We start from the raw sequence: 22,475 nt of genomic DNA on the forward strand, positions 1-22,475 counted from the left end.
AGCATGGGACCCTCGCGTCCGCGGCTCTCAGCTGACGGCTCTGAAGACACAGCAGTCGCTGCACTAAGCTGTGTCCCCTTTAGAAAAGGCTGTCCTACCTTATGGTTAGTAACATTTAAGGGCATTTTATGCTAACATACCTGCGCTCTCTCAGTGGTGATCGGTGAGTGCTGATCTAGCACTTCAGAAGTTTGAGTGTCTGTATTGTATCATGTGTTTTGACCGTGAGAGCTCTTAACTGCTCATCTCATAAGAGCTCTGTTAGTTACATAAAAAGCTGGGCGAGGGTGAGGCTACAGCAGTGCAGGAGAAAGGAGCTGACGGCATGATAAACATGGCGGAGTCTGTGTGAGCCATGCGTTACTACTGTGGGTACACGGAAGATGGCCAGGAAAGGAGGGGTGAGCACTCCTGTGTCTTCCTGCAGTCAACAGCCTGAGTGGCCCAAGTGAAATCTCCAGTGCTAACCCTTCTCCAGTTCTCTCTGTAGTTTTCCAGAAAGACATTCTCATCGACAAGCCATAATACCGCCCCTTCTTTCCTTGTCCCGGCTGATGCCATAGGCCAGCACCCCCCAGGGGTGTTAGATGGCAGTGGTGAGGGAGCTGGCTCTTTGCTGATCTGATTAAGACCTTCTTCACCATGAGGGCTGCGTAGCTGATCTTGTCTTTTGCAGGAAGTATGCCTCTGTTTCCGTTTCATTAAGTTTGTCTTTAATCACAAATGGAAATTGCTTGGTTCAATATAATAGGTGAGTTATCATATTACTGTTATGATGAGTTCTATGAAGATGAACCAGTATCAATAGATGGCCTAACATGGACCCATGGAACAACATCTTTCAAAGGGCGAAGCAGGGAGAGGCCATCTGCTCCCCACTCTCCTGCCGTGGATCACGCGACAGGCCCGTTCTTTCTTCCTCGCAGAGATAGAGTTCAACATCACGGGGAACTACGGGAGTCCGGTCCACGTGAACCACAACGCCAACTACAGCTCGATGCCCTCTCCAGACATGGACCCCTCCGACCGGCGCCAGCCCGAGCAGGCCCGCCGGCCCCTCAGCGTTGCCACCGACAACATGATGCTGGAGTTTTACAAAAAGGATGGGTATGAGCTGGAGTCCCTTTCTCCGCCTCGGGGCTGAGAGGGAGGGCTGGGAGGTGACGGAGAGCTGGGTCGACAGGAAGGCTGCACGCACTGGCAGCGTGTGGTCACCGTGGCCTGAGCGGACCCTCAGCCTTGGCGCTTCCCTCCGTGCCTGGGCGAGCCTCTGGGCGGGCTGCACGGGTCGGCTCGGGGACTGGGCAGGTGCAGCCCCTGAGCCAACAGCTGTGGTCAGCGACTGACTAGTTCTCTTCAAAAGAAAGGGGAGTCGGTCAGCAAGGGGAGTTAAAAATATACATAAACTCTTTATTTTGAGTTGAAATTCATCAGTTCTCAAGTGTTTGTTAACATCTTAACCTGATGTTAAGCCTGCTCGCTTGCAAGTTACACATCGCCTTTGCACCGTCTAACACCGTGGTTGGCAAACTGTGGCTCGCGAGCCACATGCGGTTCTTTGGCCCCTTGAATTCGGCTCTTCCACAAACTACCACGGCCTGGGCGAGTGTATTTTGAAGTGGCGTTAGAAGAAGTTTAAGTTTAAAAAATGTGGCTCTCCACAGAAATTTCAATCGTTGTGCTGTTGATACTTGGCTGTGTTGACTAACGAGTTTGCCGACCACTGGTCTAACATGTTCCGTTTCCGTCTCTTTAAACAAAGAGAAAACCTACCGCTTAAAGCCATCTGAGTGTGAAACCCTTGTAGAGTTTTCAGTTGTTTCCTTGTCTTTTATGATTATCACCTGCACTAGTCTGATGCAGCTGTCACAAGGCTCCTAAAAGCATTCCGCTGAATGGCATAGGGGCGGCAACCCTCTCTCTGTACTGTCAAATCAGCTTACATACATGTGATTGCCTCCTTTGATTCCCATAACAAGTGAAGTGGGCACGCGCTGGCTCATGCCCAGCACAGCTGGTTCGTGGTGAGCATCAGCTGCGGCAGCTAAGGTGTGTGGCCTCCTGGGGAGCAGCGAGCTGCAGGCGCCAGCTTGGGTGTCCTCAGGAAGGAACGGGTGCAGTGCTTGGTCAAGCCGGTCTGCTGGGTAAAGTGTGGTGAGGAGTTAAGTATGACTGTGGTAGCCAAAACCGATTTGGCTCGGTGGATAGAGCATTGGTCTGTGGACTGAAGTCCCAGGTTCGATTCCGGTCAAGGGCATGTACATTGGTTGTGGGCACATCTCCTGTGGGGGGTGTGCAGGAGGCAGCTGGTCGATGTTTCTCTATCATCGATGTTTCTAGCTCTCTATCCCTATCCTTTCCTCTCTCTCTAAATATATAAATATATATATATATATATATATATATATATATATATATATATATATAAAATGACTGTGGTAAAATAAAATTTAGCAACTGCTGCTGCAGAATAGACGGAAGCATAAAGCACTTCCTGGGAATATCAGAAATTCCTACAGCAGAAAGCGGGCCGCCCCACGGCTCCCCGGGCAGACCACCGGTGAGTGGAAGCTCTGTTTGTTTGGGATACATGTGCCTACAGGACTTCAGAGGGAAGGTCGCAACCCAGGAGTGTGGGGGCTGTGAGTCCTGCTTCTCACCCCACTCCTCTCCCGAGTGGGAGGTGGCACTGGGGACCCCCTCTCCGTCCTGTGAGGGTGGAGGAGGGTTAGGAGAGCCAGGTCCACTTGTGCCTGAGCCGCCAGACATTTCACATGGGAGGCCAGTGAGGGTTTGCCTGCTCTGTGCTGCTGTTGGCTGTTTTTATAGTTTCAGGGAACGAAAAACTAGAAACCTTAGAAGTTAATGGGAACAGAAGGGAATTTCTTATATCAATAAAAAAGGAGCATACTTAGAATGTGATCTTTGCATCATGAGGAGTGAGTCAGGCAAATGGAGACAGAGAGAGAGAGAAGAGAGACAGCGGCTAGCCAACACATTGGAATTTGTTTTTAAAATTCAGTTACTAGCCCTAACCAGTTTGGCTCCGTGGATAAACCATCCGCCTGCAGACTGAAAGGTCTCGGCTTCGATTCCGGTCAAGGGCATGTTCCTTGGTTGCAGGCTCATCCCCAGTAGGAGATGTGCAAGAAGCAGCTGAATCGGTGTCTCTCTCATCCATGTTTCTAACTCTCTATCCCTTTCCCTTCCTCTCTGTAAAAAAATCAATAAAATATGTTTTAAAAAAACACACAAAAAAACTCGGTTACTGCCCTAGCTGGTTTTGCACAGTGGATAGAGCTCCAGCCTGTGATCTGAAAGGTCCCAAGTTTGATTCTGGTCAAGGGCACATGCCTGGGTTGTGGGCTTGATCCCCAGTAGGGGGACTTGCAGAAAGCAACTCATTATGGATGTTTCTGTCTCTCTCTCCCTCTTCTTTCCTCTCTTAAATCAATAAATTATATATATATATATATATATATATATATATATATATATATTTTTTTTTTTTTTTTTAAATAAATAAAAAATAAAACTCGGTTCCTTTGTGCAGCATCGCTTGCTGAGGGATGCCCAGGAGAGTCAGTCCCAGCCCGGCTGAGTTATGGAGCACTCACCTGCTCCCAGCTCTTTGTGTATCCGAGATGTGTGCACCTGTCCGTCTGCCACACCTCGTCCCATTCCCAGTACCCCAGAAAAGCAGCACAGATGGTGCTGAGAGACTTGTCCCCGTGCAAGCTCAGGTATTCTGTCTGCTGGCCCCAGAGCAGGCAGATGTAGATGCTGGAATGATGACTTTTAAGCAGATGCCTCATCTCTGAGAAAATTCTCTTGCTCAAGAACGTTGTAAGTGATGTGCCATTCCGCATGGCATTCTGATCGAAAGCTGAGAGTGCTGCCATATGCTTTAGGTGTGGAAGATGTGCTGCGTAGATTATTGCACACAGAAGGGATATTCATGCACTTTACACCTGGACTCACACTCTAAGTTGATGGCAGGCCACCCCTGACTGTCTGAGGCGCAGGCGTGTGTTTCAGCTTGCCCCAGCATGTCAATGAGCAGTTCCTAACCAGCTGGGAGAGAAATGGAAACCTGAAGTCGTGACCACATGTTTTGGGGAGAGAAAAGGGATTTGTATCAGTTGAGTATCTGTGTTGTTTTAGCAATGGTAAGGGAAGCCTCCACATTTGTCCCCACTTCTGAGCTTTTAAGATCTTTGAGACATGTTTCAAAGTCTTCCAACTAACTCTGACCCCTGGAAGCACTGACAGCGTTTACGTTATGGAGGCTTTTTGGTTAAAAAGAATATATTCAACTATAAGTCAATAACGTTGTTACATACTTAAAATAAAGATAAAAGACAATTTGGGGAAGAAAATTGGATAACACTTTGGGCTGATGGCTGTTATGTCCCAGACATTCTACAAGGTGGTTTATCCCCACGCCCAGCTCCTGGCTGGTCCCAACGCCTTTCCTACTGATGATGACACAGGACGCTGGTTTTCTTCAGCAAGCCCTGGGCTCACAGATAAATTTTCATGATGAGGGAGGCACAGCAATGTCCCTCCAAAGACTTCAGGCCCTAAGCCCCAGAACCTGTAAATGTTGCCTTATTGAGGGAAAGAGTCTTTGTAGATGTGATTCCAATGAGGATCTTGACATAGGGAGTCTGCTCTGGATTGTCAGGGCGGGCCCTGAGTGCCACCGCCTGTATCACAGGTGGGTGCAGGGGTCACACACACACAGGAGGGGATGTGAAGATGAGGCAGAGAGATTGGAGGATGGGGCCACAAGCCAACGAATGCAGGCAACCACCAACAGCTGGAAGGGCAAGGAAAGGCTTCTCCCATGAGCCACTGCGGGGAGCCCAGCCCTGCTGATGCTTGATTCCCTGGGGTCCCTGCCTTTGGACTCCTGGTCTCCAGAACTGTGAGAAAATACATTTTGGTCGCTTGCCCACGTGGTGGTACTTGAGACGGCAACCACAGACATCTCTCTCTTGCAGCCACACCAACAGCTTCCTGGTGAAGAGGCAGCTGGTGTTCTGATTCTTCTCCCACTGAATACTGAGGCTAACTGCATGCCCTTCTTCTCGGAGCCGGCCTCACCGACTGACTTCAGAATGCGGCAGGAGTGACACTCCGGGCCTCCTGAAGCCGGTCCAAGCCTTGTAGACATTGCCTGGGCTGTGGGAGTCCAAGCAGCCCCTGGGAGAGAACAAGCTCCCCTGCCCCCGGACTTCCCCCCAAGCCGAGCACCGAGCTGACAGCCAGCAACTCACCAGCCTCGAGCATGAGTCATCTCAGTCTTAGGCCAACTTGAGCACCCTCAGCTTGTTCTGTGTGGCGCTGACAAGCTGTCCCTGTCTGACTCGCCAGAACTGTGGAGTTGTGACCCAGATAAATAAGCAGCCAGGTTTTGAGGGTAGTGTGTTATGCAACAAAAGATAGTCAGAACAAGCTTAGAAAAAGAATGCGATGCCTGCTCCCCCCATTCCTAAGTTTGATTAGTTGGCCTGGCCCAGGCTTGAGGCATTGGTATTTGTTAAAGTGTCCCCATGTAATGCTGGTGTGCTTCTAGGGCTGAGACCACTGGATCACAGAAAAACGTTGCCATTCTGGATAAAGAATTTTGCAGTGATACCAGCTTTTAAAACTTTCCAGACCTTTCCTACTTTAGCCATGGAGTGGCCCAATGTTAACAGGTGCTACCGTGCTCTCTGCACGTTCCTCAGCTCCCACTGAGGATTTTCAGGGTGAGGGTTGTCATGTATTTTAATGCCTTGTTTTTGTTATCTTTTGTTTGTTTTATAGAATAGTGGTATTTGTTTCTTGGATCATTCATGTCAAATAATAACTGACAGTGAACTTGCAAATCCCTTCTATTTTTCTGACAGGGGCAGACATGTTATCTGCGGTTATGAGCTATTTGTTATGCTAGGCCCACTGCCTCTTCAAGAGTGGCCAAGGTGTCCATGCTCCTGCCCACTGGTCAGGACGGACTCAGGGCCCTGAGGGTTGTCAGTTGCCTTGATGGCTGCATCCCGAGCAAACTCCGAGGGCATTCTCGAAGGCCAAGGCAAGAATAGGAAAGACACCAGCAATAAAGCTTCCTCACTAGCACCTATCTCTACCCTCTTGGTGGTTATACTCTCCTCCCCTCTGCCTCCACTCCTTGCTCCTTGGCAGCCTCAGGCTCCAGGCACACCTGGCCAGTACCACCACTGCCCATGCTCTACCTCACATGCCAGTTTCCTAGTTGCCCCTTAGAGCTGGCGTGTGACTGCTGTCTGATGGCCCCTTCCTGGCTCTGGCCCATGTTCTCCACACCTGCCTGCTTGCTGACACTCCTGGCTCAGGTTCACACTGCTGTCCAGCTGACACACCTGGCCCATGTTCTCCACATCTGCCTGCCCCTAACACGCCTGGCCCATGTTCTCCACACCTGCCTGCCCCTGACACGCCTGGCCCATGTTCTCCACACCTGCCTCTACCTGACATACCTGGCCCATGTTCTCCACATCTGCCTGCCCCTAACATGCCTGGCCCATGTTCTCCACACCTGCCTGTCCTGACACACCTGGCCCATGTTCTCCACACCTGCCTGCCCCCTCACACACCTAGCACATGTTCTCCACACCTGCCTGTCCTGACACACCTGGCCCATGTTCTCCACACCTGCCTGCCAGCTGACACACTTGGCTCATGTTCACACTGCCATCCAACTGACACACCTGGCCCATGTTCTCCACAGCTGCCTGCCCCTCACACACCTGGCTCATGTTCACACTGCCGTCGAGCTGACACACCTGGCCCATGTTCTCCACATCTGCCTGCCCTTGACACACCTGGCCTATGTTCTCCACACTTGCCTGCCCCCGACACACCTGGCCCTTGTTCTCCATACCTGCCTGCCAGCTGACACACCTGGCAGGCAGGTATGCAGAACATGGCTCATGTTCTCCACACCTGCCTGCCCCTGACACACCTGGCCCATGTTCTCCAACCCGGCCTACCCGCTGATACACCTGGCCCACTGCCCGTGCTTACTTCCAGCCTCTGGTATCCCTAACCCCACCGGTGGCAAGGCCGACAGCATCTGTGAAGCTGCCCGCAGACCCTTGGATCCCAATGGATGGCTGTCTGTTCTCAGAGCCTCCATGACCTGGCCTCCTTATATTCAGAAGATCAGCGTGCTCCTCTTCCCAGTCTTGGAACCTGATGGGCCTGTGGCTATCTTGCTTGCTCCACAGTGGACTGGTCCTCAGAGGTCCTTTCCAGAGCCCACCAACGGCAGCCCCGAAACCCTAGAGGGCATTGACACCAGAGCTAGCAACCCCCTTAGAGCTGGAGTGTGACTTGGCCTCTACCTGTCTGGAGAGCTGCTCTGTGGTGGGTCTTGTTCCCCCATTAGAACAATGTGTGGATGATCAGCAGTTTGGAAAGGGCTTGTTAAATTGAGAAGGTCTGGGAGTAATCAGAATGGTGCTGTATGGGATCCTAATCCTACTGTTGGTTTTATTGGGTTGGCAGGGAAGATGGAAACTGGAGTCTAATGAGTCCCTGAATGGTTCAGCACATTGAAAACATTTTTTGAAATGTGTGACTTCTTAGAGACTTTATCTGTCTCCTCTTTCCTGTGATCAGGTGGGCTAATTTGCAAACACAAAATATACTAAAGCCAAAACAGACTGGCGAGGTCAGTAGAAGTTTCAGGAGGCTCCCTGGGACATGGAAGACCTTCTGGAGGTGGGAAGGGTGGTGGCCATTCTTGGATGAATCTTCTGCACCCTGCCATAGTTTCTTTTTCAAAGATACTGCTTATTCCTTCCTGTTTTTCCAGCCGTGGTGACTGGGTTAGGCAGTAAGACTTAGGAGGTTTGTGAACATTCCCTGTTACATGCCTCAAGACTTCAAAACAGTCGGAACTGGTAATCTGAGGTACTTACTTTGTAATAGTGGATGTCAAGGTGCTCTGTAGACCCAGCGGTGGGAGGATGGACAACATGCCATGGATGATGGTGTAATCATTTTATTTAGATTTCTAGAGGCCCAGTGCATGAAATTCATGCATGGGTAGGGTCCCTAGGCTTGGCCAGCAATCAGGGCCGATTGGAGCCTTTGGCTGCCAGCTAAGGCCTCCATTCCCTGGCTGCCAGCTGCTGGCCAGGGCCCCCCTTTTCCAGCTGCCAGCCGGGGCCTTCCTTCATTCCATGCCATTTCCCTGGTGGTCAGTGCACGTCATAGTGAGCTATCTGTCTCTGATCGAACTCCCATTGGGACACTTTACATATTAGGCTTTTATATAGAGAGATTATTGATAAGCTTGACTAGAAAGTCATCCCAGATGCCAGTGGGAAATGAGGCACACTGTTTGGGTTTGGGTTGGTCACATAGGCCCTTGAGAGGTATATTCTTGTTCCCGGTCCCACTTCAGCTTCCAGTGTCCAGGATTTGTACATTGTGGATGCTGAGACCAGGTCTCAGAAATGTTCTCAGACTAACTCAAACCTTTATCTGTACTAGGAGGGAGGTAAAGAAACTTTTTTATGATGCACTTAGGAGAGGAATTACCCCTAGAGGAACTAGAAATTACCCAATTCTGGGTGAGTGTATTGTAGAATAAGCCCTCGGATGGTGAGGACCCCTGTCACTCATCTTGGTTACAGGCACCTGCCACTGCTACAGGGCCTCCAAATTCATCTTAAACATTCCCTGAACTTCCAAGCCTTTGGTGGATATCTGGGGAGCTGCCCACATTCACGAGGGTCTGCAGCTGATGGCTAACCCATTTCTTGTCTCCTTTCTCCTGGCTTTCGCCAAATGTAACTGATCTCTAGAACAAAATCAAAATGTTCTATAGACTTGAATACTTCAAAGCCGTATATTGGCTGACACCTCTGGCTGAGAATGTTCCTAGCCAGGATTCAAAAAATAGCACTGCAGGTGTCTGTCCTACACAGGGGGGGAATCTAAAACAACTGCTACCCTTGACAGCTTACTACCTAGAATGATCCAGAGCAAACCCCTGCTCAGTGGTAAATGGACTCTTTTAGTAGACACCTGTTCTTAAAACAGGGTCTTCCAGCTTTCAGATTCTGTTTTGTGTTTTGTTTTGTTTTGTTTTGTTTTGCTGGGAAGGCCTTTGTCTCTTTTCATTTGTGAAGTCTGGATCTTATGTTTTTCCCATGTGGCTTGCCGATTACAGACTGTAAAACAAGAAGGCCACTGTTTCCTTCAGCAGGGACATTGCTAGGTCTAACCTTCACTTGGTTTCCACACCGACCTTGTGTCAGAAGAGTAGCCCCCAGGGAAACAGCCCTTTGCAGATGTAGAGTGTGAGCTGTGGCGTCAGGCCCTTGGGGTTCAGATTCTGGCACGTGACCTGGGGAAGTTAACCTCTGAATCCTCGGCTTCTTTACATGCGAACTGGGAAATAATAGTAAGCACCAAACCTCAGAACTAAGAGTGAACTAAAATCTTACTCGTGAGTGATTAAACATGCCTGGTATATGTGACTGCTGCTGTTTCTAGCACACATGCTAGATTTTTTTTTTTTTTTATTACATCCCATTTTTAAGATAGCAGCCAGCCCTGTGCCTGGACATCTCACTAAAAACACCGGGAATGTTTTTTATCTGTCTCCACCTTCCCATGAGCACTGGGCTAATTTTCAGGCACAAAGTGTACTAAAGCCATGGTGGCCTGGCCGAGGACAGGGGAAGGCTACGGGAGGCTCTGGGACTCGGAAGGCCCATAGGTGGGAGGGTGGTGTCATTCGGCTGAGTCTCAGCGCTGGTTTGTTTCCCAAAGAAGCTTTCAGCCACGGTGACCCCTTGTGCTCTCCTTTCCTGCCTGGTGCTTGGCTGAGCAGTGATGCTTGGAAGGTTGTGAGGATCCCCCAACTTCTCTTCTCCTTAAGCCAAGCATCCTCCAAGGAGGCTCCCAACAGCCCCTCTGAGGCCCACAGTGGCCCCCCTAACACGTAGATTCTGGGACACTAAGGAGCGTAGGGGAAAAGGATTGTACCTCTACCATGTTTTTTTGTCTCCTTTATTTCTACCAGAAAAGCCACCCCAAATCTGTTCACGCTCAGGGCCAGTGTTAGGAAGGGAAGAAGTCTGATGGCAGACCCTGTAAACCCTAGTGACAGGACCCGGGGGGGGGCCTTCCCAAAATATCCATCTCACACTGAGCCTGATTCACCGACACAGTAGCTTTATTTCCCCCTTTGTCTTCCATGTTTTAGACTTGGGTTCCCTCTATTTATTTATCGGGGTGGGGAGAGTTACAAATCATTTGTGTTTGGCATGTACAAGAACAGAGCACCATCATAGTCAAAGCCACCACGTACTGGTTTCTTTCTCGATGCTCAGTAACTTGTGGACACCGCTCTTTACAACAACCCGGAGAGAAAGGGGGGTGGTGTTACTCCGTCCGACAGAGGGCACTCAGAGGGCACCAGAGCGAGGAGCGCGTCCATACTGCACAGTTAGTAACGAGGAAATGCAGGATTCACACACCAAGTCCCTCCCTTCAAAGGCGCGCTCTTGCCCACAGGACCGCTGCTCCCTAGAAGAATCCGGGTGAGCAGGACAGGGAGTGGGGTCACCTCATTTTGGAGATGCCACCCCAGCTCCACACTCTCTGGCTCCCAGGCCTTTATCTCCCCTCCTTCAAGATGCCAGATGGCTCTCTGCATCTCCAGTCATAAGCCCCCTGAAATTCCTTCTGTGCAGCTGGACAGACAGCCTATTGGGCACAGCCTGTTGCCCAGCTCACGCCACCAACCCCTGCTGGACCTCTCGGCTGCCTCCCCCGAGTGATGGCCAAGGCCATGCTAAGTGTATCCTCGCACTCACTGGGGTAAAATGCCTTCGGGACAGCTGGAGGTGGGATGGAAGGTACTGGCCTTGTTGTGTAGATGAGGAGAGGGCCTTACTGACGTAGTGAATGGTGTAACTGCGTCCTGAGGCTGGGGCCTTTTAGAACCTATGCCAGGGTACGGTCTCATGAAACATACAAAGCATGTCTTATGATAAGTTCCATACGAATATAAGGTCCTGGTAGCCTGTGAGGAGTTGCCTGGGACTGCCTTGCCTGCTTATGCCTGCCTCCCTCGTGGCCCTGTGACCCCATGGCCCTGTGACACAGCAAGCTCTCTGCGTCCCTTCTCCTCGGCCCCTTGCCCAGCTCCTTGTCCTTCTCTGTGAAAGTGTCAGTGACATCTGACGCATGCTCCCTGGAGCAGGGGGTGCCCTCCTGTCCCCTCTTCCCCTCATGAGAGAGCAGCTACAGGTGGAGGGGGTGCCTGCAGCAGGGCAGGTGGCCCCCGTGTAGAAGCAGAAGTGCACATTCAGGCGCTATTTCTTGGTGGCTGGCATTTTGCCACTGACACCTGGCAGGTCTCTCCTGTGCCCTAGCTGGCTCCTCCCGGTAAACAGGAGATCACCTGGCAGCCTGGCACCCGAGGCTGCTGAGGTTGGAAGGTGCCATTGGGAGTAGAAGGCATGCCCACCAGCCCCCTTCGGCCTCCCCTCCCTTCCCTCACCACCCCCCACCCCCCCACACCCTCCCCTCCCCCCCGTGGAAAAGATCTTTCCAAGGGAAAGAGAATCCTAAGGAAGAGAAGCAGAGTGAGACCTAACATCCTTTACGTGGGAGACAGCTTGCATGCCTGCCATCTCCGCCCATGCAGCTGAGGGGTGTCAGCTCCCTCCCCCAAGTGAGAGTTAAGCTTCTCGATCTGCATCTTGGGAAATTCTGAAGCCGCAGAGCATAATCTGATGCTCCCTTGCACTCACTCTAAATATCAGGGAGGCACCTGGGCCCTGACCTGGGCTTTGGGGGGGGGGGGGGGGGCCTCCAGGAGTGATTCAGGATCCCCTGTGGAAGGTGCTTATGTATTGGTGGCAGGTTCTTGGACCAAGATTGCTTGGAAAGCTAGTGAGTCCTGGAAAGAGACTACCCCCCCCCCTCCCCAACACATAACCCCAAGGTGCCTCATCAAAGGGTGATGAGATTTATTAACATGGAGGAGTGCCTGGAGAAGGGGTGTCAGGCAGCTCTCCCATCCCAGTGGGAGGAGAGGTGAGAGGAAGCACGCACAGCCCTCACGCCCACTGCGCCGGCTCCTGCAGAGACACGGGGCTGGGAGCACATCCTTCCTCCCCGAGGGAGAGCCTGTCTGCCCTTCGTGCTGGAAACATCAGCCCAGCCTTGGTCCTGCAGGCCTCGACCATGCCCTGTAGTTCCAGCTGCTCCTAGGCCAGAGGGAAGGGTGTGAACCGCCTTCTGATCGTGAACTTGGACACAGTAGAAGTGCCTATCCTTCCAGCTACTCCCTCTCTCCCTGGGAGCCGTTTCCTGCCCTCCTGCCCTGCGTGCCAGCGTCACTCCCGCCTCTCTCTGCTCACCTGTGAGCCGGGCAGCACCGAGCTTGTCACCCACCTGGTAGAAGAGTCACTTTAGCTAGGAGACCAAGGAAGCAGAAACAGGTTCCTGACACGGTGAAAGCTGAGGCCCTGACCCTGACCCTGACGAGACACCCTGCGTGTCCCAAGGAAGGACAGACTTTGACACTAATATCTGTGTGTTTCTGTCCCTGCAGCCTTAGGAAAATCCAAAGGTACAGTATCCCGGGGCAGCTGCAGACCACGTTCAGTCCGAACGCCGAGCGCTGCCTCAGCGAGCTCTGCGAGGGTGTGTGTGTGTGTGTGTGTGTGTGGTTGCTTGGCCGACTGACTTGAGGCGACTGTTCCCATCATTGAAGCGGAACCGGAGCCCAGGGCGGCCCCGGGCACCGTCAGCCCGCCCGTCCTGCAGGGTAGGCAGGCTGGCGTGGCCTGCGGACATGCAGTTTGGCCCGGGCTGGGCCAGCCCCAGGTCCCGCTGACTCTGCTCTGTGCTCTAGACGGCAAGCGACAGAAAGGATGGCTGTGTAGATGTCTCCCGAGGCCGGTGCCTTGTTCTGGTCTCACGCTGCCCCTGTCCCTGCCCTGCTCACCTGCGTCTCCCACCCGGGAGGAGCGAATGCCCCCAGCGAGGCCGCATTCGCACTGACAGCAGCTGCTTTGGCAGAGAGTGAAGCGCAGCTGCCAGCTGGGGCGAGGCTGGCCAGCCTTCTGGGCGGGGGGCTCCAGGTGTGGCCTGGCTGTCCTATCCTGGGAGCCCTGCCCGTCCTCCTCCTCCTCGCTCCCCCGGGCCCAGGAGGTGCTAAGGCTGCGCTGCTGTTCTAACACCCACCTGCTTGAATGTGTCCGCTTCATGGGGGCGGGGCTCGTCCTGCGGTGCACGGATAAGCACGTGTGTTTGTGTCCCTCCCCAGCATGGGCGTGAGGGTGATGGACACGTCCTGGGTGGCGCGAAGAGGCTCGTCGTCGGCAGGCCGGAAAGGGTCGTGCGCCCCACCCTCCACGCAGCCCCCCGCCCCGCCCGAGGAGCTGGCAGCGCCTCTGCCCTCGCCCCTTCTGGAGCAGCCCCCAGACGACCCCGCGGTGCCCTCGCTTTCTCCATCCGGCCTGGGCCTCCAGCCTGGGGCCGAGCGGACCAGGTAAGCACGGGCAGGTTCACTGCACCCATCTCCGGCCTCCTGGATGTCCTCACTCTCCCCTTCCCCCCTCCCCTCCCTGTTTCTGAGCATTCCTGCTGGCTTTCTCCATGCTGCTGGCACCTGGAGCACCACTTCTCGCTCCCTGGGTTATCAGATGATGGCCAGGCTCCCAAGCCAGCAGCAAACGTGTTGGGTGGCAGCTTGCGAAGGGGTGAGAGGAAGCTCAGTGTCCAACTCTCCATTTCCCCTTTCCTCTCCTCCACCTGGACATTTACGTGGGTGCCAGTCAGGGAAGAATGGAGGTCATGTGGTCACAATGGCCTGGGGACCTCTGCAGGAGGTCATGGGGTCACACTGGCCCGGGGACCTCTGCAGGAGGTCATGGGGTCACACTGGCCCAAGGACCTCTGCAGGAGGTCATGTGGTCACACTGGCCCGGGGACCTCTGCAGGAGGTCATGGGGTCACACTGGCCCAGGGACCTCTGCAGGAGGTCATGGGGTCACAGTGGCCCGGGGACCTCCGCAGGAGGCTGCATGGCTGTTTACCCTTCTCTTGTCCATCTAGAAAGAAAAGAAGAGTCTGTTGCCCAACAAGAAGCAATTACTATGTTTGCTTGTTGTGTGTGTTCTTTTGTTGTTTATTGTTTCACTTTACCTTCCTCTTGATGGAGGCAGAGATGGACGGAGGGGCGGAGAGATCATTGGCATGAAGGTGATCTTTGCCTGGTCACCTCAGGCCTGAAGAATAAAGAAAGAGGCGAGCCTGGCCAGCATGGCTCAGTGGCTGAGATTCAGCCTATGCACCAGGAGGTCACAGTTCTATTCCCAGTCAGGGCACATGCCCGAGATTGGGGCTCGATCCCCAGTGTGGGGTGTGCAGGAGGCAGCTGATCAATGACTCTCTCTCATCACTGATGTTCTGTCTCTCCATCTCCCTTTCTCTCCAAAATAAATCAAAATACATTAAATTTTTTTTTAAAGAGTGAGGTGAGGGTTTCAGGTTGTGGCTGCTGTAGCCTGGGAAAAAGCCAGCCGTGAAGGGTGGGTCCTCCTGGGGACCTGGTGGCTCAGGGTGCCCCTTTATCAATTGAAGGGGCTCCAGAGGTCCTCGGTGCCATCTGCCCTGATCTCCTCCATGCCTGGGGGACTGGACTGAGCTGCCCACATTCGGGAGCACAGCCAGGGTCTGTTCCAGCCCTACCATTGCTGGGACCTCCTGAGTTTGAGGATGGGTCCCCAAAGTCCTCCCCTGCATGGGGGCATTACGGGGGATCAGGGGAAGCAGCTGAAGAGTGGGGGGCCATGGCCATGTGGCCATCAGCTCTCACTGGGCACACGGGCTCTGCTGTGCTGTGGATTCAGAGGACAAGGACACTTTAGTGTCCCCATTCCCAAATGTCCAGTCCCAGTGTGGCTCACAGGTCAGAGAGAGGGTGCTCGGGGCCTGCTGCCCATCGCTCTTGGTCTCTGGTGGCAAGGGAGCTGGCATTAGGGCCATGCAGAGGAGAAAGTAGGCCCGGCCGTCAGAGGTTCCCCCCCACCCCCCACCAAGGACCAGGCACCAGGGGTTGTCTGGGAAGCTGAGGAAGGGCCTGGGACGCCCGGAGCTGGGCAGGCCGCACTGGCGAGAGGCATGCTCTGCACCCATGGTGAGGTGCTGAGGCGCCCGCTCAGGGGTCTTGTCCTGTGTGCCTGTGTTTCAGCACTTCCAGAGGCAAGGAGCTTTCTCCGGGATCTGGGCAGAAGGCAAGTCCGGGTTCCAGCCAGGGGCCACCGGGTGCCGGGACGCCAGCAGGCACCAGCCCCGGCCAGCCGCCGGCCGACCAGAGCCCCCACACCCTCCGGAAAGGTAGGTCCCGCAGAGCACTGGGCCCCGGTGGCCCACCTACAGGCTCTTGGACACTAAGGCCAAAAGTCCGCTTCCGATGCTGACAGTCGCCCGTCCTGGCCCACGGCCACAAGCTGAACTGATTGTCGTCTGTGGCCGTGTCACTGGCTCCCTCTTCCTCAGGCCACTGCCCCCTTTGCCACCCCTAGTGGTGACTGAATCTGGGAAGCCAGCCACGGCCTGTGGAGGAGAAATATATCTGCAGCCTGTGTGTGTGTGTGTGTGTGTGTGTGTGTGTGAGAGAGAGAGAGAGAGAGAGAGAGAGAGAGAGAGAGAGAGAGAGAGAGAGAGATGGATGGTAGGAATCCAGAGAAGAGGAGAAATCAGTGAACAGAAATTAGGGAGGACATGAAAACTTGCAAGTCTAGGTGAATTTTTTAAAATTGTGTTGCCTGCTCTCAGGATGCCAAGGTCTGGGGTGGCGAGGGGGTCGCAGGGGGCGAGGGGTGCGCCAACAGCCGCATGGACCCCGGACGTCGTGGAACAACCTTGTGTGTTGCTGTTGTGTTTTCTCTCCCAGTGTCCAAGAAGCTGGCACCGATTCCGCCCAAGGTCCCCTTTGGCCAGCCAGGCGCCATGTCGGAGCTGCCCGCCGGCCAGCCGTCCCCGCTTAGCCTGTCGCCTACGCCACCGAGCACCCCGTCACCCTACGGACTCAGTTACCCGCAAGGGTACCCCCTGGCCTCGGGCCCGCTCTCCCCGGCGGCGGTGCCCCCCCTGGCCTCTCCCTCCAGCTTCGCCAGCACTTTAACCAAATCGCGGCCCACCCCGAAGCCCCGGCAGAGACCCACGCTGCCGCCCCCGCAGCCGCCCACCGCCAGCCTCTCCGCCTCCAGCCCGCAGTCCACGGAGCACCCCGTGCTCGACGGCATGGCCCCCGGGGAGAGCATGTCCACAGGTAACCGCGCCCAGCTTCCTTGGTTTCCCATGAACTTGAGCACAGTGGGCGGAGGGAGGGCTGCTGGTGCCACTGCCCGTTAACAACCCGTCTGCCAGGGGCCAGCTGTGCCGGTGCCAACGTCGCTCCCCAGGGGATCCCCTGAGATGCCCCCACAGCCGGTGAGAGCAGCTGGGGAGGGACCCCGCCATCCTGCAGAGGGCGTCTGAGGGGTCTCCCAGGCCAGGGTCTGCCCTAATTGGGGGACTGAGCACCCCAGCTCTTGGGAGAGCTGGAGTGGGGGGGGAGATGGCAAACCCACTGGCAGTTGAGCGCAGTGGTGCAGGAGGCGCTCCCCGAGCCTTCAGAAACACTACGAACCAAAGACATTTCCTTTTTATTAATTAAACAAGCCTAATGAGAAGCATGTCTTTCTAGCATCACACATTCATACAGGGGCCGGGTTCACGACAGGCTGGCCCCTGGTCTTCAGAGGAGCTAATTGGACAAGCCCACAATGGCTAAATGTAGATTTGCTTTATATATGTACATATATATATATATATATATATATATATATTTTTTTTTTTTTTAATTGATTTTTTTTTACAGAGAGGAAGAGAGAAGGATAGAGAGTTAGAAACATCGATGAGAGAGAATCACCAATCAGCTGCCTCTTGCACACCCCTACTGGGGATGTGTCCGCAACCAAGGTACATGCCCTTGACTGGAATCGAACCCAGGACCTTTCAGTCTGCAGGCTGATGATGCTCTATCCCTGAGCCAAACCAGTTTCGGCTAGTTTTGCTTTGAATTTAAAATCAGAGATGGAATTATTTCCTCCCCCAGAAAAACGTGTGGCATGAAGTCATAAGCACACATGTTCAGCACACACCACTTGTTGTCTGGAAGAAGAAGACATGTTGAAACATCTCTCAGGATCAAGCACACGAGGATAGAACTCGGCATGCTTGTGTGGCTGGCTGAGTAGAGCCAGCCCCCCACATCCCCAGGCCCAGAGCCCGGGTTCACCTGCCTGTGTGGTTCCGGTACACCCACCCCATACACTCACACCACACACAGAGCTCAACACCCTACACAAGTGCACATCATGACCCCACAGCACACACACAGGCACACACTACATGCACGCACACACCATGTGCTCTCAGCAGCACGGCGCTGGGCCTGGCCTCCCGCAGAGACGGGCCTTCCCTCGGCTAGGTGGCGGGTGGGCCTCGGCCTCCTCTCCTGCTGCCGGTGGAAGTCTAGTCCAGGGTGGGTATCTGGAGATGCAGATGTCGTGGGAGTAGCCGTCTGGCGATCTGGCTCCGTTTGGGCAAGGAACGATGTTGACGGGACAGCTGCTGTCCTCTACCCGGAGGCTTGTAAAAAAACGGAGGAAATTCTTCCTGGAAAGATGAGTGAGCACAGCTCCCCACCCGTGGTTCCTGGTGCGAGATGTGTCCTCGGTGAGCCCCGATGGGAGGGAGCACAGGCTCACTGCCCTGGGGGCTCAGGGACACACCCCTGAAGCTCCCGGTCACCCCGAGTTGTCCATGGGGGCTCCTGCTCCCAACACATCAGCCTGCCAACTTCCGAGGCCGCAACAGGAAGGGCCGGGGGAGTGGTGATGCTGGAAGCTCGTCTGCTCACCTCCTGAGAGACAGAATGAGAGATCTGGGGGAAAGTGGGCCGCAGGAGGCCCTGAGGGACAGGACAGGCGGTCCCCACGTGGGACATGTGAGGACCCCTCCTGCGGCACCAGCTTCAGGGCTGCTGCCTCCAGACCGAGCGACGGCCCACCCGTGCCTGTCCGTTCCATGTTCTCCGGCTGCGTTGTGCTGTCCGCCCGTACGGGCCGGGGCCGAGGGAAGAGCTGGACCACGGGGTGCGGCCACCTGGCCGACACGGGGCGCAGTGTTGTGTTGCGTTCTTGTTCCGTCCTGTTCACTCCTCTCTCCGATCCTGTCGTTGTCCTTGCAGCTGTGTGACATGAGTGCCGCAGTGTTGGATACGTGTGAGGGGAGCTCAGGGTAAGCGGCCCCAGCCTCGCGCCCCCTGCCCGAGCCGGCGGCCACAGCCCTCCGCACCGCACTGCATGTGGCTGGGCCCCTGCATGGCCGATCCTTCGGTGCCTCCCCCAGCGCAGCAGGAGCTTTCCGGGGTCCCTGGCCGTGTCGGGGTCTCTTTCCTGTCCTCAGGAGCTGGGGACAAAGCCAGGCAGAGGCCGAGCTCATCTGCTCACCTTCTGTCACTAGCACCCCTCCCCTCCCTGAGGCTGAGCTGACAGGGATCAGGCCGCCCTTCCCAGGACGAACCTGCTGACTTCTCTGCCCAGCGTCCCAGGCCTTGGTTCGGGGACCTGTCCACGAAGGGCTGCCCAGGCCATGAGCAAAGCCCCCGCAGCCTGGGCCTGTCTCGGGGAGGGTGCCCTGAAGTCCACGTGCCTCCTCCAGGCCCAGGCTGGGGCTGGCGGATCCTGGAGAAGCCATAGCATTAGAGTGCGTCCTGAGCCCATCCCCCCAGCTCGGTAAAACACTGGGGAACATTCACCCAGCTTCTGCCTGGCCTCCTCCTCTAAAGAGCAGGCGCTCTACAGTGAAACCAAGACAAGGACATGAACGAAGCCAGAAGGAACGAGGTGCTTCTGCCTCAGTCAGAGGGGTGGCCAGAGCCAGTCTGAGGGCCCTCCAGGGGTGTCCCATGAGAGCTGCCAAGAGCAGGGCCAGCAGGGCCCACAGGCCTCCTAACAGGAAACAGCTCCCCCAACCCCCAGCACCGTCAGTGATCCCCCTCAGGGTCTCCAGGGAACAGCTGGGTCTCCTAGCCTGGTGCTCTTTGCCTGCTGTCCGGACTGTCACGCGACTCTCACCACCCTGGGCTGCTCCCATTTGACTGCCTGGCACAGCGGAGAGCAGAAACCTGTGCAGGGCCACGTGCTGCCTGGTGGTATGGATGAGTGGGCCCCAGGCCAGCAGCAGCCTCCCACGAGGCACCCAGGGGTAGCCCAGAGGGAAGGCAGGCAGGGCTGAGCTCAGCGAGCACAGGCTGCAGTGGCTCCCTGACAGGAGCTTGGGAGGCGGGAGATGACCTGGGTTCCAGAGCTTCCATGTTTGTACAGTGTCTCTTAGGACCGTGTTCAGATGTCTGTCTGTCTACATTCTTGAGGCTGAATGTTTGTTTTACCAAAAAAAAGCAAAATAAGAAACCAACAAAACCCCACCTCCCAGGCCTGGCCAAAGGCTGCTCCTTCCCAGGTTGTTTCCCTTTGTCCAGGCCCGGGCGGAAGGCGAGGTGAGATTGCTGAGCAGGTGGGCGGGTGGCATGGCTGAGGGTGAGGGTGAGCAGGCCTGGTCCCCAGTGAGCCCTGCAGGCTGGATGAGCAGGAGGGGTCCCCAGTGAGCCCTGCAGGCTGGATGAGCAGGAGGGGTCCCCAGTGAGCCCTGCAGGCTGGATGAGCAGGAGGGGTCCCCAGTGAGACCTGCAGGCCGGGTGAGCAGATGGGGTCCCCAGTGAGCCCTGCAGGCCGGGTGGGCAGGTGGGGTCACCGGTGAGCCCTGCAGGCCGGGTAAGCAGGCCTGGTCCCCAGTGAGCCTTGCAGGCCCGGTGAGCAGATGGGGTCCCCGGTGAGCCCTGCAGGCCAGGTGAGCAGATGGGGTTCCCAGTGAGCCCTGCAGGCCGGGTGGGCAGGCCGGGCTCCCAGTGAGCCCTGCAGGCCGGGTGAGCAGGGGGGTGGTCCCCAGTGAGCCCTGCAGGCCGGGTGGGCAGATGGGGTCCCCGGTGAGCCCTGCAGGCCGGCTGAGTCCTGCAGGCCGGGTAGGCAGGAGGGGTCCCTGGTGAGCCCTGCAGGCCGGCTGAGTCCTGCAGGCCGGGTAGGCAGGAGGGGTCCCCGGTGAGCCCTGCAGGCCGGGTGGGCAGGCCGGGCTCCCAGTGAGCCCTGCAGGCCGGGTGAGCAGGGGGGTGGTCCCCAGTGAGCCCTGCAGGCCGGGTGGGCAGATGGGGTCCCCGGTGAGCCCTGCAGGCCGGGTGGGCAGGTGGGGTCCCCAGGGCAGCTCAGCCCAGACCCACCTGGGGCCCCGCCTGTGCAGAGCTGCTGGACCTTCTCAACTCTGCAGCTCGCAGGGACCCAGACCCACAGGTGCTGAGCCTTCACCTCAGGACCCTCTTTCTGATCCTCTCCTGGGGACAGGGCCGCAAGGTGAGCGGCTCCAAGAGCTGAGAGATGGGGAGCAGACAGTTTGCTGTAACTTCCACCCAGCTCCTCGGGTTCTTCTGCCAGGTCCTTCAGACATCAAGGTATACTTACCGTTCACAGCCTTAGGATTACACAGTCTCAGGATGCCCCCTTGCTGGGAAAATGGTGTTTTTTTCCCTCTACCTCACACCCTGTCCCTGCAGGCTTTAGGGAACTCAATGCAATCCCAAATTCCATGAGCTGCCAGGGGGGACAGGCCCAAAGGCAGTGAGTGTGCGGGAGTGTGCTAGCAGTGCTGAGGGCCCCCCTCCCCCACCCCGCTCCCTGGCAGGTCTGCGCTGGCCCACAGGCTTGCTTGGTAGAAGGGAAGCTGCCCAACCCTAATGCGACGCTGGCCCCTACCGGCCAGCCCTCAGTGGCCCACGCTCGCTTCCTAACGCTGACTAGCTGCCTGCTCTTGGTGCCGGGTCTCCTTAGCTGCAGCCCCTCCCCACTCACCTCTCTCTGCCCACTTCCAGATCTCGCTCACTTCGAAGTCCCCTCCATCCACGTGGAGCTCGGGCCGGCGCTCCGCCTGAGCCCCCTGGAGCACAAGCTGCGGCCCCCGGTGGCTGAGAAGAGGGACTCGGAGGAGGACTCAGAGAGCACCGCCCTTTGACACGCGTGTACATCGTGGGCCCAGACCAGCACATGGCCAGGCGCCCTGGGCCCAAGTTCTCCGTGGCTCTGGCTGTCACTGCCGCGCACGGCCGGAGTCCTGCAGAGCGGTCGCTCCCGGCCTCAAGTGGCAAACGTCGGTGGTGCAGGTTTTGTTCGTTCCCCTCGGGTGGTGACGTGGGCCTTTTGTTTGACCTTTGCCTTTGACTTTGTGCCTATTTGACCTACTTTCAGCCTCCATGCCAAGCAGCAGCCCTCTCCACCAAGGGCTCCTGTAGGTCCTCTGCAGGGGGGTGGGGAGGGCCAGGTGCTGGGTGAGACCTGGGCTGCCCTGTACTGACAGCGACATCGAGGCCCCCAGTTGTCAGCTGGACGGCCACAGAAGGGGACAAAGAGCAAGTCTTTTACGTACAGGGAGGAGTCCTGGGCGCTGACTTGCGCTGCACAGGGAGGCTGCCCTATTCTGTGGGTTGGTTCTAAGTAAACGCTGAACACATTTGTTTTACTTCCCAAGTTTTATTTTCCACACCGTGTTACCGGAAGCTCCTGTTTCCACCTTACCACTTCATACTTCCAAATTTAAAAAATGACCTTGAGGATGTCTCGAGGGCCTAGAGACATCTCCCCACGTCCCCCCCAAACATCAAGTGGTCTGACAGTAAGTCTACACCTCCAGCTCTCAGGGGCACCGGCTCACAGGAGCCTCTCCGGAGGGCACTTGTGAATAGCAATAACTGTTACTCAGAGCATGGAGCAGAGAGTGAGACCGGCCCCAGCCTCAGGCTCTCTCCCCTTCTCACAAGACCCCACTCCCTCTCGGGGACACGCGGGAGCACTGGGAGCCCACGCTCTGGGACTGAGACATCTGGGTCCTGCATGCACAGCCACACTTTACAATTTTACCCTTTTAAGGCAGATATGACATACCTATACATGATATATTTGTATATATGAAATTTCTCTATATTTGTTTAATTTGAGCCATTCAATCTAAGCCAGTGTACAGGTGTACGATGCGGAGTTTAAGTGCGTCTAGTTTTCCCAGCACAGTGTAAAATAGCCCTCCTCTGGCCGTGGGGTTGGCAGACTTGGGATGCTACCAGCTTTGCTCACTTCCTGGCGAGGGCGGTTCGGTACCCAATTTGCAATGGAGCCCGGGGGGCTGAAAGCACCTTTAAATACATGTACAAATAGTTGTCAAAAGTAAACTTATTAAAATAGATTTATTATCCCTGAGCACGGCCTTTCGTTGTTTATGAAGTGTGTGGGGACACGGAACTTAGTGACAGGTGCTGCTGGGGG

General features: G+C 55.6%; 1 protein-coding gene and 1 long non-coding RNA gene across 5 annotated transcripts in view; one reads left to right on the plus strand and one right to left on the minus strand.

The window, feature by feature from the left end:
* The window catches only part of ARHGAP44 (Rho GTPase activating protein 44), a 163,491-nt gene extending 141,082 nt beyond the window's left edge, over window positions 1–22,409 (plus strand). Inside the window, exons 16-22 of one of the 4 annotated variants that reach the window (XM_084863922.1) lie at window positions 927–1,107; window positions 12,611–12,628; window positions 13,328–13,552; window positions 15,257–15,402; window positions 15,962–16,339; window positions 18,305–18,354; window positions 21,035–21,173. In XM_084863922.1, the coding sequence (XP_084720048.1) occupies window positions 927–1,107; window positions 12,611–12,628; window positions 13,328–13,552; window positions 15,257–15,402; window positions 15,962–16,339; window positions 18,305–18,312 (956 nt within the window). In that variant the 3' untranslated portion in view covers window positions 18,313–18,354; window positions 21,035–21,173. Of the gene's footprint in view, window positions 1–926; window positions 1,108–12,610; window positions 12,629–13,327; window positions 13,553–15,256; window positions 15,403–15,961; window positions 16,340–18,304; window positions 18,355–21,034 lie in introns of all 4 variants that reach the window. The other 3 variants (XM_084863920.1, XM_084863923.1, XM_084863921.1) reach the window with 3 other exon arrangements.
* Window positions 6,595–11,524, minus strand: LOC311611634. Its single transcript, XR_014793135.1, has 3 exons — window positions 6,989–11,524; window positions 6,808–6,927; window positions 6,595–6,658 (listed from the first exon to the last, which is right to left on the minus strand). It is a non-coding gene; the product is annotated as an uncharacterized lncRNA (long non-coding RNA).
* Window positions 22,410–22,475: the final 66 nt, after the last annotated feature.

This window comes from Pipistrellus hanaki (assembly GCF_964339955.1).
Source record: "Pipistrellus hanaki genome assembly, chromosome: 16".
Taxonomy (NCBI): domain Eukaryota; kingdom Metazoa; phylum Chordata; class Mammalia; order Chiroptera; family Vespertilionidae; genus Pipistrellus; species Pipistrellus hanaki.